General features: G+C 53.9%; 1 protein-coding gene across 4 annotated transcripts; it reads left to right on the plus strand.

Moving 5' to 3' along the window:
- The first annotated feature begins 687 nt into the window (after window positions 1-687).
- Window positions 688-15,746, plus strand: LOC149914716 (maestro heat-like repeat-containing protein family member 7). Of its 4 annotated transcripts, none has more exons than XM_090126283.1 (20): window positions 688-2,609; window positions 2,847-8,115; window positions 8,217-8,695; window positions 8,857-8,973; window positions 9,127-9,206; window positions 9,366-9,486; window positions 9,688-9,777; window positions 9,983-10,075; window positions 10,289-10,466; window positions 10,852-10,958; window positions 11,284-11,433; window positions 11,606-11,760; window positions 11,895-12,033; window positions 12,117-12,254; window positions 12,694-12,870; window positions 13,222-13,377; window positions 13,797-13,898; window positions 13,989-14,091; window positions 14,286-14,345; window positions 15,245-15,746. In XM_090126283.1, the coding sequence occupies exons 2-20, from the start codon at window positions 7,674-7,676 to the stop codon at window positions 15,379-15,381; spliced, it is 3,024 nt and encodes a 1,007-aa protein (XP_089982409.1). In that variant the 5' UTR covers window positions 688-2,609; window positions 2,847-7,673; the 3' UTR covers window positions 15,382-15,746. The 4 variants fall into 4 exon arrangements, with proteins under 4 accessions (XP_089982409.1, XP_089982412.1, XP_089982413.1 ...); XM_090126286.1 differs by having other exon boundaries at window positions 8,622-8,695; XM_090126287.1 differs by having other exon boundaries at window positions 2,847-7,938; window positions 8,622-8,695.
- The last annotated feature ends 1,630 nt before the right edge of the window (window positions 15,747-17,376 follow it).

A 17,376-nucleotide genomic window follows, 5' to 3' on the forward strand; every position in this document is an offset into this window, starting at 1 on the left:
GATGGGGGATATCAGGTTGGGAATATTGCCATTTCTCATGGTTTTGTTCGATCAGTTATTAAATGCTTTGTGTTCCTTTTGCTATGTCCCTCTGCCTGCAGTCATTTGCGCCGTGTCACAGCCCCCCAGCTTCCCATGCCCGCCTCCGGGGCAGGATGGGGCACCACAGATGGCCATGTCCCTCAGCTGCCACCACCAGCCCCAGCCCTCCTCTCTCCCTGCAGTCCTTTGTGCAGCGGGATGCAGAGGGCGTTTCACACAGCTCGCCTGCACTGCCCAGTACCGTGAATTGCCGTGGGGATGGGCACCAGGCGGGGCACGGGCGGATGGAGGGGAATCGCCTTGGGTCACTGTGACCAGAAGGGACTCCAGCAGGGGCAGTTCCCTGGAGGGAGGAAGCAGGAGCAGCTGGTCCTGCTGTGCAGACGTACAGACAGGCATAAAGATACCTCACGTGTCATGGCTCTTCTGCCTCCACACTGTTTGGCTCCTGGCAGTTTTGTCTTCAGACAGGGACTCAGTCAAGTCTGTACACCCAGAGAAGGATTTTCCAGGTGGTGACTGGTCACCAGCGCTGCCCCCCGGGGCTCAGTGCTGGGGCCACTCCTATTGAACACCTTTATCGGTGATCTTGATGAGGGGATTGAGTGCACCCTCAGTATGTTCACAGACCACCCCAAGCTGGGAGGGAGCGCTGATCTGCCGGAGGGGAGAAAGGCACTGCAGAGGGAGCTGGATAGACTGGAGAGATGGGCCAAGGCAAAGTGGGTGAGTTTCAATAGGGCCAAGTGTCGGGTCCTGCATTTTGCTCACAACAGCCCCAGGCAACCCTACAGGCTTGGGGAGGAGTGGCTGGAGAGCCGCCTGACGGAAAGGGACCTTGGTGGACTGACGGACAGTCGGCTGAACATGAGCCAGCAGTGTGACCTAGGAGGTCATTTTAGTGGCTTTGGCTGATGGCTGTGCAGTGCAAGCAGGGTGGGAACAGAAGTGAGATTTCTAAGCTTAGGTTGTATTTTTTGCCATCTAAAACTAAATTCAAGATGCTACTTTTCTCTGTTTGGGTGGGATGATTTAGCTACGGAAGTTAATGAGCATAATTCAGATTTCTGTATTAGTTCAGCAAGCGGTGTGTTACAAAAAGCAGTAGGAAGACTTGGCTGTTTGGGCTGAAGGGGTCACTCCATGGGTATCGTTGGCCATTTTTCAAGTGTAATTTTCCCACTCTGCTTTGAGTAGAAGGTGAAATATGTAGTAAATCATCTCTCTCTCTCTCTCTCTCTCTCTCCCTCTCTCTCTCTCTGTAAAGTGTATCTAATGAAATTATGTTTCTCAGACATACTGTTAACCATTTGCCTTTTCTAAATTCATTGTTATACAAATGGATGCAATCAGTGTAAAAGTATTTTCACAGTGCACCTTCCAACTACTGGGCAGCATTTCCCCTTCTGACCCACAGCTTCTATACCACACTCACACAGTGTTTGAGAGCTTTTTGCAGTTTTTCCCTGTATTTATTTTTGTTTCACATGGGCCAGTTTTCACATTGCCTATTCTCCTTGAGGATTTTCCTGTAGATATGGTTGCTCTGTGATCTTAAATACCCATGAAATACAATGAATGTGCTTTTTTTTTTTCTTTTGATTTTTTCTTTTATTTTTTTCTGTAAAGAATGGGCAGAAAGGCAGCTTGAATGAGGGGGAACCTCTTGCTACCTGAGCCACTGATTTCTTAACAGCTGCTGTATGGGAGACGTGTTGCCTTGTAGCCTTACGGAGAGGTGTTTTATCTTAAACCCCTCAGTGACAGCATGCAGAATTTCTCCTTGGATTTGGGGCTGTATCCTGAAAGTTTGGAAACACTTTCTTTTCTTTTTTCACATAGAGAGGTGCTCAAAGAAAGCAGTAATGTGGGAGAAGCTGAATTCAGCAGGCTAAGCGTTGGTGATTCACAGTGCTTTCTAAAAGGCTGCTTACAGTTTGAGAATAATTCCTCACTGTAAACTACAAGACGCAGACAAACTACTGTATTCCAGTTATTTTCTTTGTGTGTGTCTGTCGTCTTCAGACAGATTTCCTTCCTCTTGCTTTTGATGCTGAGCTTCGTCATAACTTTAAGTTGGTGCTCTGCAGTGGGAGGCTTTCTTCTGCTTTACTGAACCAAAAAACATTGCTGCTGCTTTTTCTCTTCATCAAAAATTTTCTCTTTTCATTTTCAGGATAATTCATATGTTCTGCTCCCATAAAATCCAGTGCCACCTTGCCCTCCTTTCCTATGTAGTCTTGCAGGTGAAACAGCTCTCAGGGATTTGGAGGATAAGCCAGCATTTGTGCTCTGCTGTCTGATATCAGGTGTGGAGCTTGAAGGAGACGTGCAGTGAACTTGTCAGGAAAAATGATTCTAAGGCTTCTCTGAAGGGAGAAGTTAATCAGTGCAGTTCATGTCAGAGCGTTTGAGACTAACTACCCATACAGAAGAACAAGGTAACAGTATTCTGGGTGAAACAGTGCAAAATGAGTTCTGAAAAACTTACACTGGGGGAGTCTGGGGGAAGGAATAACAGCATAAGCACAGGAAGGAATAGATAAGCTGATCTTTTAACTGTGTAGGTGTGGTAGTGAGGGTCTGGCGCCCGGAAGATATCGCGTTGTACGGGAAGACAGGGTCCCCCTCCCGATAGCCAATAGCGTTCAGTGCCCAGGTAATATAAGGCTGTTTTTCCCGCCAATAAACGCCATTTGCCGTCCACCACATTGGTGTCAGTGAGCCGACGGACTGAGCGACCTGGGATTGGTCGCCGTGCCGTTCCCAAACCAGGTCGCCACGCCTACGATAGGCAACAGTAGGTGGGCACAATGGGGCTCTGTGGGGTCTCTGACCTTTATGCTTTCCAAACACTTCTCTCTTTGTTGCTTCAGCTGTTGTGTTGCAGTGGCTTGTTCCGAGCAATTGAGTGGCTGTGACGCCTTTGTCGCTGTGCACCTTTAGCTCACGGTCTGTGTGCATGGGCTGCTTCAGGCCCTGACAGAACCAGCAGCTGATCCTCAGCACCCTTCTGCCGTTAGATAGGCGCTAGCTGGCACTGTGTTTGTAGCAGGAACCAATAATCTCTCAGGAAGAAAACAAGCATCTGCTTCCCATGGACTGTAATGGAAAAGCCAAACAAGCTGGTCTGCAGCTCTCGTTAGTCACCAAAACTGTACTGCAGTGCGAAGCTGAGCAAACTGTGAAAGGAGATTCCCTTCATGTGCATGTTTGTCCTCGAGCAACAGGACACCGCATGTTCAGTTTAGGGTGTTTTTTATGCACCCTTGTTCATTGTAATCCTGTGCGAAGCCTTGTAGCTGCAGCCTGAGCAGGGCGTGGGTGGAAGAGGCTCCTAGAAATCCTCTTTACACCCCAGAATGTTTGAAAACCTTTTTCTTTTGTGTGTACTAAGAAGATTGTGGTGCTGTATAGAATCATAGAATCACAAGGTTGGAGACGACCTATAAGATCATCTAGTCCAACCGTCTTCACATTGCCACTGCTACCACAAGCTACTAAACCAGATCTCGCAGCTCCTCGTCCAGACGCCTCCTGAACACTGCCAGGGACGGCAACTCCACCGCCTCCCATGGCAGGCCATTCCAGTGCCTGACCACTCTCTGAGAGAAGAATTTCTTCCTTAAGTCTAACCTAAACCTCTTCTGGTACAACTTGCAGCCATTTCCCTGGGTCCTGTTCATTGCCTGGGAGAAGAGGCCAAACCCCTCTTCACCACAACCTCCCTTCAGGAAGTTGTAGAGTGCAGTGAGGTCTCCCCTGAGCCTCCTCTTCTCCAAACTAAACAATGCCAGCTCCCTCAGCCGCTCCTCATAAGACCTGTGCTCCAGACCCCTCACCAGCTTCGTTGCCCTTCTCTGGACACGCTCCAGGGCCTCAATGTCTTTCCTGTAGTGAGGGGCCCAAAACTGAACACAATACTCGGGGTGCGGCCTCACCAGAGCTGAGTACAGGGGATGATCACCTCCCTGCTCCTGCTGGCCACACTGTTTCTAATGCAGGCCAGGATGGTGCTGGCCCTCTTGGCCACCTGGGCACACTGTCGGCTCATGTTCAGCCGAGCATCAACCACCACCCCCAGGTCCCTTTCCTCTTCGCAGTCATCCAGCCACTCGTCCCCAAGCCTATAGCGCTGCATGGGGTTGTTGTGGCCAAAGTGCAGGACCCGGCACTTGGCCTTGCTGAACCTCATTCCATTCACCTCAGCCCAGCGATCCAGCTTATCTAAGTCCCTCTGAAGGGCCTCCCTACCCCCAGGCAGATCCACACCACCTCCCAGCTTGGTGTCATCTGCAAACTTACTGAGGGTACACTCAATCCCCTCGTCTAGGTCATCAGTAAAGATATTAAACAAGATAGGCCCCAGTACCGACCCCTGGGGGACACCACTTGAAACAGGTCGCCAGCTGGACTTCGCTCCATTAACCACCACCCGTTGAGCACGGCCCTCCAGCCAGTTTCTTACCCAAAGGAGTGTGTACCTGTCCAGGCCACGGGCAGCCAGTTTCCGCAGAAGAAGCCTGTGAGAGACCGTGTCAAAGGCTTTGCTGAAGTCCAGGTAGACTACATCAACAGCCTTTCCCTCATCTACCAGGCTGGTCACCCAGTCATAGAAGGAGATGAGGTTGGTCAAGCACGACCTGCCTTTCATGAACCCGTGCTGGCTGGGCCTGATCCCCTGGACACCACGCACATGCCGTGCAATCTCCCCCAAGATGATTTGCTCCATTACTTTCCCCGGTACCGAGGTCAGGCTGACAGGCCTGTAGTTCCCCGGATCCTCCTTACGGCCCGTCTTGAAGATGGGAGTCACATCAGCAAGCCTCCAATCCTCTGGGACCTCTCCAGTTAACCAGGAGCGCTGACAGATGGCCGAGAGCGGCTCAGCAATCACCCCCACCAGCTCCCTCAGCACCCGAGGGTGCAGCCATCCGGTCCCATGGACTTGTGACAGTCCAGATGGAGGAGGAGTTCTCTGACTGTCTCCACCTGAATCGCTGGGGGTGCTTTCTGAGTAGCATCCCAGACTTCCAGATCAGGGCATAAAATGCCCAGAGGATAACTGGTCTGGCTAAAGGCAGATGTAAAGAAGGCATTGAGGACCTCAGCCTTCTCCTTGTCCTCAGTGGCCACATTCCCTGCTGCATCAAGTAAAGGATGAGAATTGTTCTTCTTTTGCTGTTGATATATTTATAAAAGGATTTTTTATTGTCTTTTACTGCAGTGGCCAATCTGAGTTCAAGTTGGGCTTTTGCCTTCCTAACTTCCTCCCTGCATACCTTAGAACTTCCTTGTAATCTCCCCAACTAGCCTGTCCCTTCTTCCAGAGGACGTAGACTCTCTTTTTCTTCCTGAGTCTCAACAGTAGTTCCCGGCTCATCCACACTGGTCGCAACCCCTGCGGCTTGCCAACGCTCTGTGTTGTAAGCCTTGTGGCCACTTCTCTCCCTTCCTTAAGCCATTCATTCTCTTTTTTCTTTTCAAAATCTTCTCTCTAAACAAAGGAGTATCCATATTCCATACTGGATTTCATTGCCACTGTTGGGTCCAAACCCCAAGCCCTGTGCAAGCACGGGACAAAGCTTTGTTGTAAACCAGTGAGTGGAAGGTGAGATAGTGATTGCATTTTGGAATCAATGTTTTAGCTGAACAGCAAGACAAATGAGAGCTTATCATTTGTCCGACGTCTCAAATGGCCTGGGAAACAGAATTTTTAATTGCGCTTCAATGTGCTTAGCTTTAAACCACTTTAGAATAATTTAAGTGTTTTTTATACAAAATCATATTTACATGCCATTGTCATTTGTCAGCATAATGCCTTTCTTGAAATGCTAAGGTCTAGAAAGTGAATGGGACTCTTCATGTCAAAAGACTCCGTTCAAAACCACACGAGCAGCAAGTGGACACGGAGTTCAGGAAGAAAGAGTTGTATTGGACCCACGTTTTCCCGTTGGCTGTTAACAAAGCGATGATCCTTTGTAAGGTAAACGCTGCTGCGTAGCTCAGCTGCCCAGCGTTCATCACACTGAAATCGTGAGCAATAAGCTATTTTAAGCAAGGTTAGGCCAAACCGCTTTACATTTGGGCAGAACAGTAACTTCTCTGTTCAACTCTGTTCGTAATGATGTCGGTGATGCCTTGTGATTGAGTGGTGGATTTTGTTTTGCATCACCTTGTAGTTCTCTGGGCAGTGTCACTGCCTGCCTCAGCTGCTGCCAACCCATTTTCAGACGGCTCACAATTCATTTAAAAGAAGGAATTGTGAGAAAATGTACAAATTGGAAAGCAGACACAAAAGGATGGAAGCGTTACATGGAGCTCATGAAAACTACATAATGATCTAGACTTTACCATTTCAAAATGTTGTGGTTTTATTTTTGTTTTTTTTTCCTCTTAGAATATGCATGCCAAATGTCCTGTCTTTTTCAATGATTTGTAATATACATTTTAAGACTGGAAACTTTTTGTACAACACACTCAAATAAATGTTTTGCATTTTATTTGTTTAGTTTTGCTGAACCAATGCAGAGGGCTGTTGAGTCACTCTGTCCCAAGGGAGGACCTTCTGGTATCCAAGAGGCAGAGGATCACGGAGTGTCCACTCCTAAAGGGGTTCAGTGGGATCACATGGAGTGTAGCGGGTGAACAATAAATCAATGACCCTTAAATTTTGTGCAGGCAGTGCTATGGGGAAAATGCTGCCCTTAGCACTGCAAAGAGCCTGCATAGCAGGAGCAGAGAAAGGCACTACAGTGGGAGCTGGATAGACTGGAGAGATGGGCCAGAGTACACCTTGAGTTTCAAGAGGGCCAAGTGTCAGGTCCTGCATTTTGGTCACAACAGCCCCAGGCAACCCTACAGGCTTGGGGAGGAGTGGCTGGAGAGCCGCCAGTCGGCTGAACATGAGCCAGCAGTGTGCCCAGGTGGCCAGGAAGGCCAATGGCATCCTGGCTTGGATGAGGAATGGTGTGGTGAGCAGGACCAGGGAAGTCATCCTGCCCCTGTAGTGGGCACTGGTGAGGCCTCACCTCAAGTGCTGGGTTCAGCTTTGGGCAGCTCAGTAGAGAAAGGACATGGAGGTGCTGGAGCAGGTCCAAAGAAGGGCAACAAGGCCTGGCGTTTTGGATACTCCTGTCTCTCTTGTTTTGTTTGATTTGGTTAATTTAGTGAATTCCTGCTCCTCCTCAGATCGCTGCCATTGTGTTTTCTCTTGGTTAAAACCATCTGCTAGCTCTCTGCCCTTCCCCCTCTCCCGGAGCGCACGCGGCCCGGGGCCGGCCGGCTCGCGGAAGCCCTTTGGAGCCCTTCCTTTTCTCTTTTTCCCGGGGCCGTGCCCCCCCGTCACGGACTTCTGTCTAGGGACAACCCCGTGACAGCCTCGCACACAGCGAGGGGGTGAGGCACGGAAAAGGCTGCGTAGAGATGTGCTTGACGCCCCTGGAGACTTCAAAGGCAAGGCTGGAGCAGGCCCGGGCATCATGGTGGAGCTGTGGTGTCTGTGTTCATTGGGGGGGAGTTGGACCAGATGGCCTTCAGAGGTCCCTTCCAACTCTAAGGGTTCTGTGATTCTGTGATTCTATGATTCCTGGGGTAGGAATGGATGCAATATTTGCTGTGATCCATCCTTTATGCAACACGGGAGCATAACCAGATGTGTTTGGTCTGCGCCCCTACAAGCTGCTGAGAGTACAGACGCAGTTCTAAAGGCCGCCCACTGTGATGCCATCAGTGACATCACAGAGGGTCAGGGCAGCCTAGGTGATCGCCGAAGGGAAAGCCAGAACAGTCGCGACAGCGACAGCGACAGGACAGGGAAGGAGCACAGGGACCTTCAAGGCATTCCTGAGCACAGCCCAGTTCTTGCCATGGCACTGCCGCCTGCTCGTAAGAGCCGTAAGAGCCGGCGAATCTGTCTCTCCTTTTCCCCTCCCTTTGCCAGACCTGGTTCCCAGTCCAATGAGATGCAGGTGGGACCCCCCCGCAGGCCAAGGTTGGCTCGGCAGGCGTGGGCTCCGGAAAGGGAGGAGAAAGAAGAAAGGGAGGAAAGAGAAAAGGAGATCATACGTCCATGTGAGTCATGGGTGGGAAGCACTGGGGACAGCGGTCCTGCTTGACTCAAAGCTGGCACCCACATCTTCTGGCACCTCCTTTCCTGAAACTTCCTTTCCCAGCATGGAGTCCAGCTCCAGCTAAAGGGGTCGTGGAACCACGGGCTCCAGGAATGGTTGGCTGTGAAGGGATCTCAAAGCCCTCACAGGCCCAGCCCCTGTTGTGGGCTGGTTGCCACTCACTGGATCAGGCGGCCCGCAGCCCCATCCAGCCTGGCCTCAAGCACCTCCAAGGATTGGGCAGCCGCAGCTTCTCTGGGCAGCCTGCGCCGGTGCCAACCTCTCCCAGACTGTTGGGACGGCTGTCGAGAGGCTGCTGGGCTGGCAGGAAGTACCCGCATTTCCCCCAGAGGTGTCAGGGAAGCAGGCAGGATGGATGGCTCCATGCCATGCGCTGGGGCCGTTCTTTCCCTCGCTCCTTGCCTTCAGCCCCTCTCTGCAGTGCTCATTCTTCTCCTCCTTGCTTAGGTGCTCGCATCTTGGAGATGTGGAGACAAAGAGCCGTTGCATGCATCTGTGATTTTCTGATGAGAAGGGACACGGTAAGAGCAGCTGTTTCCACTCACGGTGGAAACAGCCCCAGTTCTTCTCCAGGCCGCTACCCTGCAGGCACTGCATTTGCACTGCACCCCATGATGCTTGGGGTCCTGCTGGCCGTGGACCTCACCATCATGCCCCCTCTTGTTCCCTCTGTGACTACCAGGATGAGGAAGAGAAAATCAAATTCCTGAGCAGCATCTGCACGCTGTGCAAATGCAAGGACATGTCACTCAACTTGGATGCTTTCTGCCGAGAGCACCAGCTGGCAGAGAATGTCCAGGTGGGGAGACAGGCAGTGGGCTGGAGATGGGGGCATGGATGGCCTGCACCCTTTTGTGGACAAGGCTGGCACGGGGAGACCTGAGCATGGACATGGAAGTGTCTTCTGGTGGCTGCCACGTCCCATCCATCCCATCCCTCTTGTGTTCTGTAGGCGCTGATCGATGAGGAGCCCAAGGAGTCTTTGTCCTCAGCGATAAAGCAGGAAGCCATGATGAGCTTTGCCAACATGAGGTAGCTGCCCAGGCCCACATCTGGCTGGCATGGCCACAGGGCACGCTCCTGGCATCCCTGAAGCTGGCAGGGAGGCTTCCTCCTCCCCGTGGAGGTCCACGTCCTCCTTCCCAAAGCTTCGAGGCACGGTGTCCAACAGGCTTCTCTCTCCCCTTCCAGCACTGTGGAAACAGCACTGGAAGGCAAAACGGAGAGCATCCTGAATTCCTGCTTCAACAGCGTCTTCTTTTTGCCTCCGGAACTGTGCATAAAAGAAGAGGAGAAAAACCTCTACCTTGAGGTGTGTGCTGGGTGAGCCACCGGAGCTCCAGGTCCCTCTGGGCTGCTCCCTGGCTCCTTGTGCTGAGACCATAGGAGAGCCAGGCAGGACAGGAAACCAGCTTTGCTTTTCCACCTCGTCTCCTCTCTGGGGATAGAGTTAGGATGAGGTGCCCGGTGAGGTGCCGCAGGTGCCCTTCTGCAACTCTCTGTCCTCTTGCAGACCATGACTGCCATGAACACCATGCTACAAGCCTTGGTGCAGAACTGCCCCGACAGCAGAATGAGCGAGGAGCTGCACAGCATCTTTCAGGTTTGGCAGTTGCAAAGAGCGGGGCCACTAGGAGGGATGCGAATGTCCTTACTGCAGTGACACAGACCCTCCTTGCACGTGATGGTCCTGCAAAGGATCCCGCCCCTGCTGCTCTGTTCTTCCTTCCCCGTGGGGAAGATCCCAGAGCTCCTGCTGGAGCGGCAGAAGCTCCCAGGACAAGTACCAGCAGATTCTCTCTTTGCAGGCTCTGCTCCGCTTCTTCAACTCCCAGGAGATGCATGTCCGTACGAGAGCCCTGTATGGGCTTTTACTGATGATCAAGAATTTTATAGCAAAAGTAAGGAGCCAGGCACCCTCCAGCCAGGCTGTCTTCCATTCTCCGTATCCCAGGGCAGCTCAGGGGTGCCTGCAGCCGGGGTGCAGCTGGGAGCTCTCAGCGGGGCTCTGCCCCAAACAAGGGTCCTTGCCGCATCTTTGCCCCCGCTTTTCCCTCTCCAGGCCCTGCTCTGCCTCCACTCAACCCCTCCTCTCTTCTCCTTCTCTCCCCCAGGACTGGCACGACACTGAAAACTCCACGCCTATCTCTGAGTCAGTCATCGAGACCTACTTCCCAATCCTGGGAGAGCTGCTGGGTCACCTCTGCCTTTTCAACTGTGGCTTCGATAGCACCAGAGCTCCAGCTTCAGAAGCGCTTCATCGCCTCCACGCATTTGTCAAACGACAAAGAAGTAAGAGAAGATGGGTTGGGCAGCATCTCTCTGCTCCCATGTCTGCTCGTTTCTCCCATTCTTATGCCTGACCATGGAGTCTGCACGTTCCCTGAGCTCCTTTACTCTTCCGAGCAGCTTCACCATTCCTAAGCTCCCTCTTGTTCCCAGCACCCATCGCCTGTAGCTGTGTAATCCCTTCCCTTCACTCTCCTCAGCATGGGTCCCATCAACCTATGTCTGCTCACCATTGGTCTCCACGCACAGCTCTCCTACACCACGGGTCCCCTTGACCGTGGGTCTCCTCAGAACTCCGTTTTCACTTTAAAGCACCTTTCACAGATTGCTGAGTTTGATGGCAAAGACATTGTTTCCTTCTGACTCTTCTGTGTTCCCTCCCTTTTAGAAACAAGCCTGTCAGAGGAGATGGAAAACTACGTGAGTCTCCATGAGAAGCTGGAGCATATATGGTTCAGAGATGCTGACTTTCCCAATCCCAGTGATTGTGCCAAGGTAATGTCCTGCCTTGCTGAGGATCTCGTCCATAGCATCAGCAGGAAGCGTTTGTGAGCAAGGGGAGTGCAAGGGCAGCAGATCCAGCCCTCCTGGCTGTGCGCAAGGCCTTCTTACCTAATGCCCATGCCCCCACCTGCAATCCATCTCCCAGAGCCCTTTCTTGCCATCCTGCGCCATGCAGTGACAGAAGCTGATGCTGTCAGCTTTCCTACAGGCTCTGCTGCCCAGCATCTCTCTGCAGAGCTGCTCTCCCTGCTCGACCAAGAAGCGCCATTGGAATGCTCAGTGTGGCATCTCTTCCCTCCCCTGCTTCCACCCACAGGTGTTTGGAGGATACCTCAGGCCTGCTGAGAGGACAGACGTCATCCTCACAGCCATTGAAGCGATGGTTGACTCCAGCATCTATGACAAGGAGGCGGCCTGCAGTGTGATGGCCGTGGCCATGGAAGACCACGCCTTCTGGATGCCAGAGGTAAGCACCCTTTGGGCACTGCCCCATCCTTGAGCCCTTTCAGGCACTGTTCTTCCCTCCCCAGCTGAGGCCCCTTGGGCTCCTGACGCCATTCTTAGCAATGGGAAGTGCAGTGGTTTCAGCGGCACCTGTGCTAATGGTTGTGGTCTGTTCTCGCGTGTGTCCCCTTTAGAAAGCCCAGATCATAAGCTCCATCCGCAAGAACTTGAGGAGCATCACCGCAAAGGCAGCGCGGCACTGCCTGGACTCCCTGCTCCTCCTTCTGACCAGCCAGATGCCCACAGAAGAAGTCAGGAACCTGCTGAAGTCCTCTCCACCAAGCGACAGGTACTGTCCTCAGCAGCCTGGAGGGCTTTATCCAGGTGCCCTCCTGCTCGCCCAGGGCTCTCCAAGCAACATGGGCCTGCAGTGATCTAGCTGTGGCTAAGGCAGCCCCACCTACAATGTATTTGGGCTTGTAGCAACACCCTGGACATGTGGGAGGTGATGCTCTGCATGCCGCGGACCTTGGAGAAGGTTTTGAAGGAGGTGACCAAGGGCTCACAGCTGAGCAGGCTGGTAGAAGGCGTCACAGAAGACACCTGTATCTTCTTCTTGGCTGTGAGTTAATGGATAACGCTTTGCTGCCCTTCAGGGCTGCGTGTGCCCCTGCAGGCTCTCACCTGTCCATGTCTATGTTTCAGCTAGTGGCAAAGAATGAAGATAATGAGGACTTTTTTGGTGACCTACGCCACCTCAAGACTTTTCTGAAGCACCCAAGCGTGGAGATGAAGAGCGTGGTGCTCAGAGGGCTTGTCATACTCTCCGAGACACAGGAGAAGGTGAGTGGGCTGTTGTCAACTATAGCGGCACTGGGCTTCTTGGGCAGCGACGGGAGGAGGGTGACGGTCACGGTGGGGCCTGCTGGCTTTGAGGAGCTCTGAGGATGGGACGTCAAAGCCCAGTAGAGCCCAGCTTTTACTGTGGGCTAGCTGTCATCTACCAGAGCAGGCTGCCCCTGGCCCCATCCATCCTGGCCTTGAGCACCTCCAGGGATGGGGTACCTACTTCTCTGGGCAGCCTCACCACCCTCTGAGAAAAGGATTTCCCCACTGGGCTCGCTGAGGCCCCATCAGTGCTCCCACGGCTGCTTCCGCTGCGATTGCCGTGTCAACTGCCAGGAAGTGAAGCAGGAGGCTGGAGCTCAGGGACCGGAGTGTTTTGCCTTTTGCCCAGGCGGTCATTCCCCGCATCAGACAAAGGAACTTGCGTTTCCTACAGGCAAGAAAAATGCGGGTCGTGCTGCCAGAGATCATGGCCACCCTGCAGGATGCCAGCACAGACATCAAGATGAAGGCCCTGTTTGTCATTCAAAACATCATGGGCAGCGTGAAGAGGAAGGAGGCCAGCTCCATCGCTGTGCAGCACGCTGAGGAGCTCCTGCCTCTCTTTGACAATGTAAGTGAGGCTGCTGTAGAGGCAGAGCCCTCGCAGGGGCACTCTGCAGTGCCACCGCCTCTGACCCAGCTGTGTGGGCAGCACTCGCATTGGGCCCCCTCCCCTCCTCGCTCCTCCCGGGGCTCCTTCCGGGCAGAGGGACAGCTGTGGGCCCTCGGAGAGCGCCGTGCCCAGCATCTGCTCCCCGCAGTTGGCTTCCGGCCCTCCATGCCTCCTCCGCTGCCTGTGCAAGGCCAGGCCAGGCCTGGTCCCCACGCACGGTGCGGGAAGGCCTGCAGGCGCTGCGTGCCATGGAGGCGGTGTGAAGGCGGCCCGGCCTCCTCGCGCTAAAATTCTCTTTCTCCCTCCCAGGAGTGCAGTGCCGTGCGGGTGTCCTCCATCCACCTCTACAGAGACATGGTGCAGGCCGTGCTCTGGTGCCACCGGAGCAGAATGAAGGGGACGGTGCGCAGGGCCCTGGTCCCACTGCTCCTTCGGATGAGGGATGAGAACCAGGACGTGGCCCAGGTACAGTCTTCCGTCCCACCGAGGGCACGGTGACACCGTTTGGGTGCTGTGGGTGCCAGGGTGTGTGGCTGCTGCCCGAGGCCCGGAGGACAGGCCCAGCTCCCTGCTGTTCCTCACAGCGGAGCAGGCGGAGGGGTCCTGCTTCCACAGCCTGGGCTCAGAGCTCTGCTACCCGCAGCCTGGGTGTCGAAGGCCTGGGACAGAGCTAGCTGGGAGCCCAGCGTTGTGCTGGGTGACCACGGAGGGGCTGCGGCTCCGTGTCTCCGTGTGGCCATCACGCCCTGCTGTCCGTGTGGGAACACCCTTCCCACAGCGTGCTGGGAAAAGGCTCCCGGCTCCCGGCCCTGCCAAGAGGAGGGCAATGCCGGGTCTCCTTCCTCGGGCTGTGGTGCCATCTCCCAGCTTCTGCTTCCCTGCAGGCCGCCAGGAAAGCCATTGTACAAATGGCCAAGCTCTGGCGCTGGAACGACCTCCGGGAGCTGGCTGAGAAACAGGAGACGTGGAGGATGGCACAGTGCTTGGTAAGGAGAGCCCCACGGCCCCAGAGCAACGGGAACAGCGCAGGGAGCTGGGGAGCGTCTGCAATGCCCGTGTTCTTGTGCTCTCTCCAGCTGCAGCGGGACCAGAGCAGGGCGCAGGAATACCTGCAGCAGAGCCAGCCCTACCTGCAGGACCCTCAGGCGGCCTTGCGAGAGGAGGCCGTGAGGTTCATTGGTGAGCCACAGCCCCTTTGTCCCTCCCTTGGCAGTGGTTGGTGATCCCAGCCACTGCCCTGTGGCCCTAAGAGCCCCTTGAGTGGGTCCCAGGGCCCTGGTGCCTTGCTCAGGCCCCCCTCAGCCACTCTCGCTGCTGGGGAGCAGTGTGACTCTGCTGCTGGGAGCAGGATCTGACGGGTGCTCTGTGCCTAGGGCTTGCTGCGCGCTACTCAAGGGACCTGAGCGAGGACAAGCTACAGGACATCATCGCGGGTAAGTGAGAGCTGTGGTGCGTGTACTGAAGCTGGGGGCAGAGACCCCCATGCCTCGCTCTCCTACAAGGAAATTCTTGGGGCAGAGGGACGATACAGAACCACAGATTCTAGAAAGGCTGACTTTCAAGCGACCTTAAGGGTCTCAGAACCAGGGAATCCCAGAGAGGTGGGATTGGAAGGGACCTGAAAGGTCATGCAGCCACGAGATCCCAGAATAATTCAGTGGAAAGGGAGCTCAAAGATCATACGACCATGAAATCCCAGAGCGGTAGAATGGTTAGATTGGAAAGAACGTTCAAGGCCATCGTGTTCCAACCCCCTACTGGATGCCCCTGGACGCCCCGCACTGGATCAGGCTGCCAAGGGCTCCATCCACCTGGCCTTGACCACCTCAGGGGGTAGGGAACCCACATGTTTTCTGGGCTGCCTGTGCCAGGGCCTCCCTGCCCTCTGAGGAAAGAACTTTGTCCTAAGTCAGAGTCAGAGGAAAGGGCAGCAAGGCTGATAGTGTGGTGGGAGCCCAAGCTCGATGAAGAGGGAGATGATATCCTGTCATTGTCCCTCGTGTCTGTTGGAAGTAGAATGCCTGGAGAGGAAAGTCTTGGGGAGATTCCTGGAGTGTGTGAAGGAGACCCTCCTTTGCAGGATGTGAGAGAGGCAAGGAGGGAATGCGTCCGCCTGCAAACAGGGAAGGACGTGTGGGTTATGTGATGCTAATGATCTTCTCCAATTGAGATGATTTGGTGATTCTATTGCATTTGGGTCTTTCCTGATCGGCCGCTCCGTTTGTCCTACCCAGCCTGGGACAGAGAGAGGTGTGGCATTGGCACGGTCTGCGGAGTTTGCCTGCGATCTCTGCAGATTGCTTCATCCCTGCTCTGTTTCTTCCTGTTGCAGCCCTCTCGCCTTTGGCCAGTGACGCGGAGAGCTCGGTCCAAAGCTTGGCAGTGCAGACCACATTGATCCTCAGAGCAACCACGAGGACAGCGAAATCAAGACGGAGCCTGCGAGCGCTGTGCTGTCTGTTCCACTGAGCTGCAGCACTCCTGTGACAGCTCTGTCCCTCGGAGGAGCACAGCAAACCCAGTGCCCTGCTGCCCTTCACACCGGGTCGTCGCTGCCCGTGCTCAGCAGGCGCCGCCATTCCTGGCCTCTGCTCCTGGCGGCGGGGCAGCGCATCCCTCTGCACCCCCGAGGCCACGGCTGTGCAAGCTGTTGGCTTGGCTGAGCAGCACTGAGTGAAGAGGAATTGTCTCAGGCCACATCTGTGCACATATATACGTATAATGTAACATGGAGTAATGTAATGTAATGTGTGTAATGGATAACATTATGTATACATATATGTATAAGGTATGGAAGTAACAAACCTTCTTTTTGTATATTTAATAGTATATTTTTTGTATTAAATAAAATATTTTTATATCTACAACAGAAAGTTGTGGGAGATTTCCTCGAACCTAACGCAGCAATTTCTGTTTTGGTGGAAATGGCTGCAATTCTAGATGAGTTCTCGTGATGCTCATTAGAGATCTGGGATCCCGTTTTACACACGGATTCTCCAAGGGGAAACCATGAGCCAACCTGGTAGCTTTCTCTAATGGCACCACCGGCTGTGCAGTTGGGCGGAGAGCAGTGGATCTTGCGTCCCTTATGTTCAGCAAGCTCCCTCAGCTGGCTGTCATCAGTGGCGCTGAGTGTGGCTGGCGGCCTGCAACCAGTGGTGCGAGGGCTTTGGATTGCCCCCATTGCTGCTGATGCCCACACCTCCTGGCTGCTGCGCTGCTCTGTGTGTCTCTGCACGGTCCCTACTGGAGCATGAAAGCCACAGGAGAGGAGGAGCAGAGAAGCTACAGCCCACACAAGGAGCTTCTGATGTCTTTTAAGTGGAAGGTTTTGACTGAATAGAAAGAGGCTGTGACTCGTTTTTCATGAGCACTCGTCCAAACGCTACAGGTGAAAGAAACAATTTGGCAGAGGACACAAATGTCTGCAGGTACGCTAAGAAGCAGCAAGAAAAGCGAACGTGCGTGCAGCTGGACCTGCTGTGCAGACGTACAGACAGGCATAAAGATACCTCACGTGTCATGGCTCTTCTGCCTCCACACTGTTTGGCTCCTGGCAGTTTTGTCTTCAGACAGGGACTCAGTCAAGTCTGTACACCCAGAGCAGGATTTTCCAGGTGGTGACTGGTCACCAGCGCTGCCCCCCGGGGCTCAGTGCTGGGGCCACTCCTATTGAACACCTTTATCGGTGATCTTGATGAGGGGATTGAGTGCACCCTCAGTATGTTCACAGACCACCCCAAGCTGGGAGGGAGCGCTGATCTGCCGGAGGGGAGAAAGGCACTGCAGAGGGAGCTGGATAGACTGGAGAGATGGGCCAAGGCAAAGTGGGTGAGTTTCAATAGGGCCAAGTGTCGGGTCCTGCATTTTGGTCACAACAGCCCCAGGCAACCCTACAGGCTTGGGGAGGAGTGGCTGGAGAGCCGCCTGACGGCTGAACATGAGCCAGCAGTGTGCCCAGGTGGCCAGGAAGGCCAATGGCATCCTGGCTTGGATGAGGAATGGTGTGGTGAGCAGGACCAGGGAAGTCATCCTGCCCCTGTACTGGGCACTGGTGAGGCCTCACCTCGAGTGCTGGGTTCAGCTTTGGGCAGCTCAGTAGAGAAAGGACATGGAGGTGCTGGAGCAGGTCCAAAGAAGGGCAACAAGGCTGAGGAAGGGCTTGCAGAATATGGCCTACGAGGAGAGATTGAAGGAACTGGGGCTGTTTAGTCTGGGAAAAGGAGGCTGAGGGGAGACCTTATTGCTCTCTTCAAACACCTGAAATGTGATCGCAGTGAGAGCCAGGCTGGTCTCTTCTCACTGGTGACAGGACAAGGGGAAATGGCCTCAGGTTGTGCCAGGGGAAGTTTAGATTGGGTATCAGGAAGCAATTCCTTACAGAAAGCTTTGTTAAGTGCTGGAATGGGCTTCCCAGGGAGGTGTGGATGAGTCACCGTGCCTGGATGTCTTTAAGAACCACAT

The sequence above is a fragment of the Phasianus colchicus genome, chromosome 28 (genome assembly GCF_987193195.1).
Source record: "Phasianus colchicus chromosome 28, bPhaCol1.hap1.1, whole genome shotgun sequence".
NCBI classification, from domain to species: domain Eukaryota; kingdom Metazoa; phylum Chordata; class Aves; order Galliformes; family Phasianidae; genus Phasianus; species Phasianus colchicus.

Bases quoted from the DNA above. Each gene is read 5' to 3' on its own strand.
- LOC149914716 (XM_090126283.1), top strand. From the start codon at position 7,674: ATGCAACACGGGAGCATAACCAGATGTGTTTGGTCTGCGCCCCTACAA. The intron at 10,076-10,288 runs GTAAGGAGCCAG...TCTCTCCCCCAG, and splicing joins TCAAGAATTTTATAGCAAAA to GACTGGCACGACACTGAAAA. The intron at 10,959-11,283 runs GTAATGTCCTGC...TTCCACCCACAG, and splicing joins ATCCCAGTGATTGTGCCAAG to GTGTTTGGAGGATACCTCAG.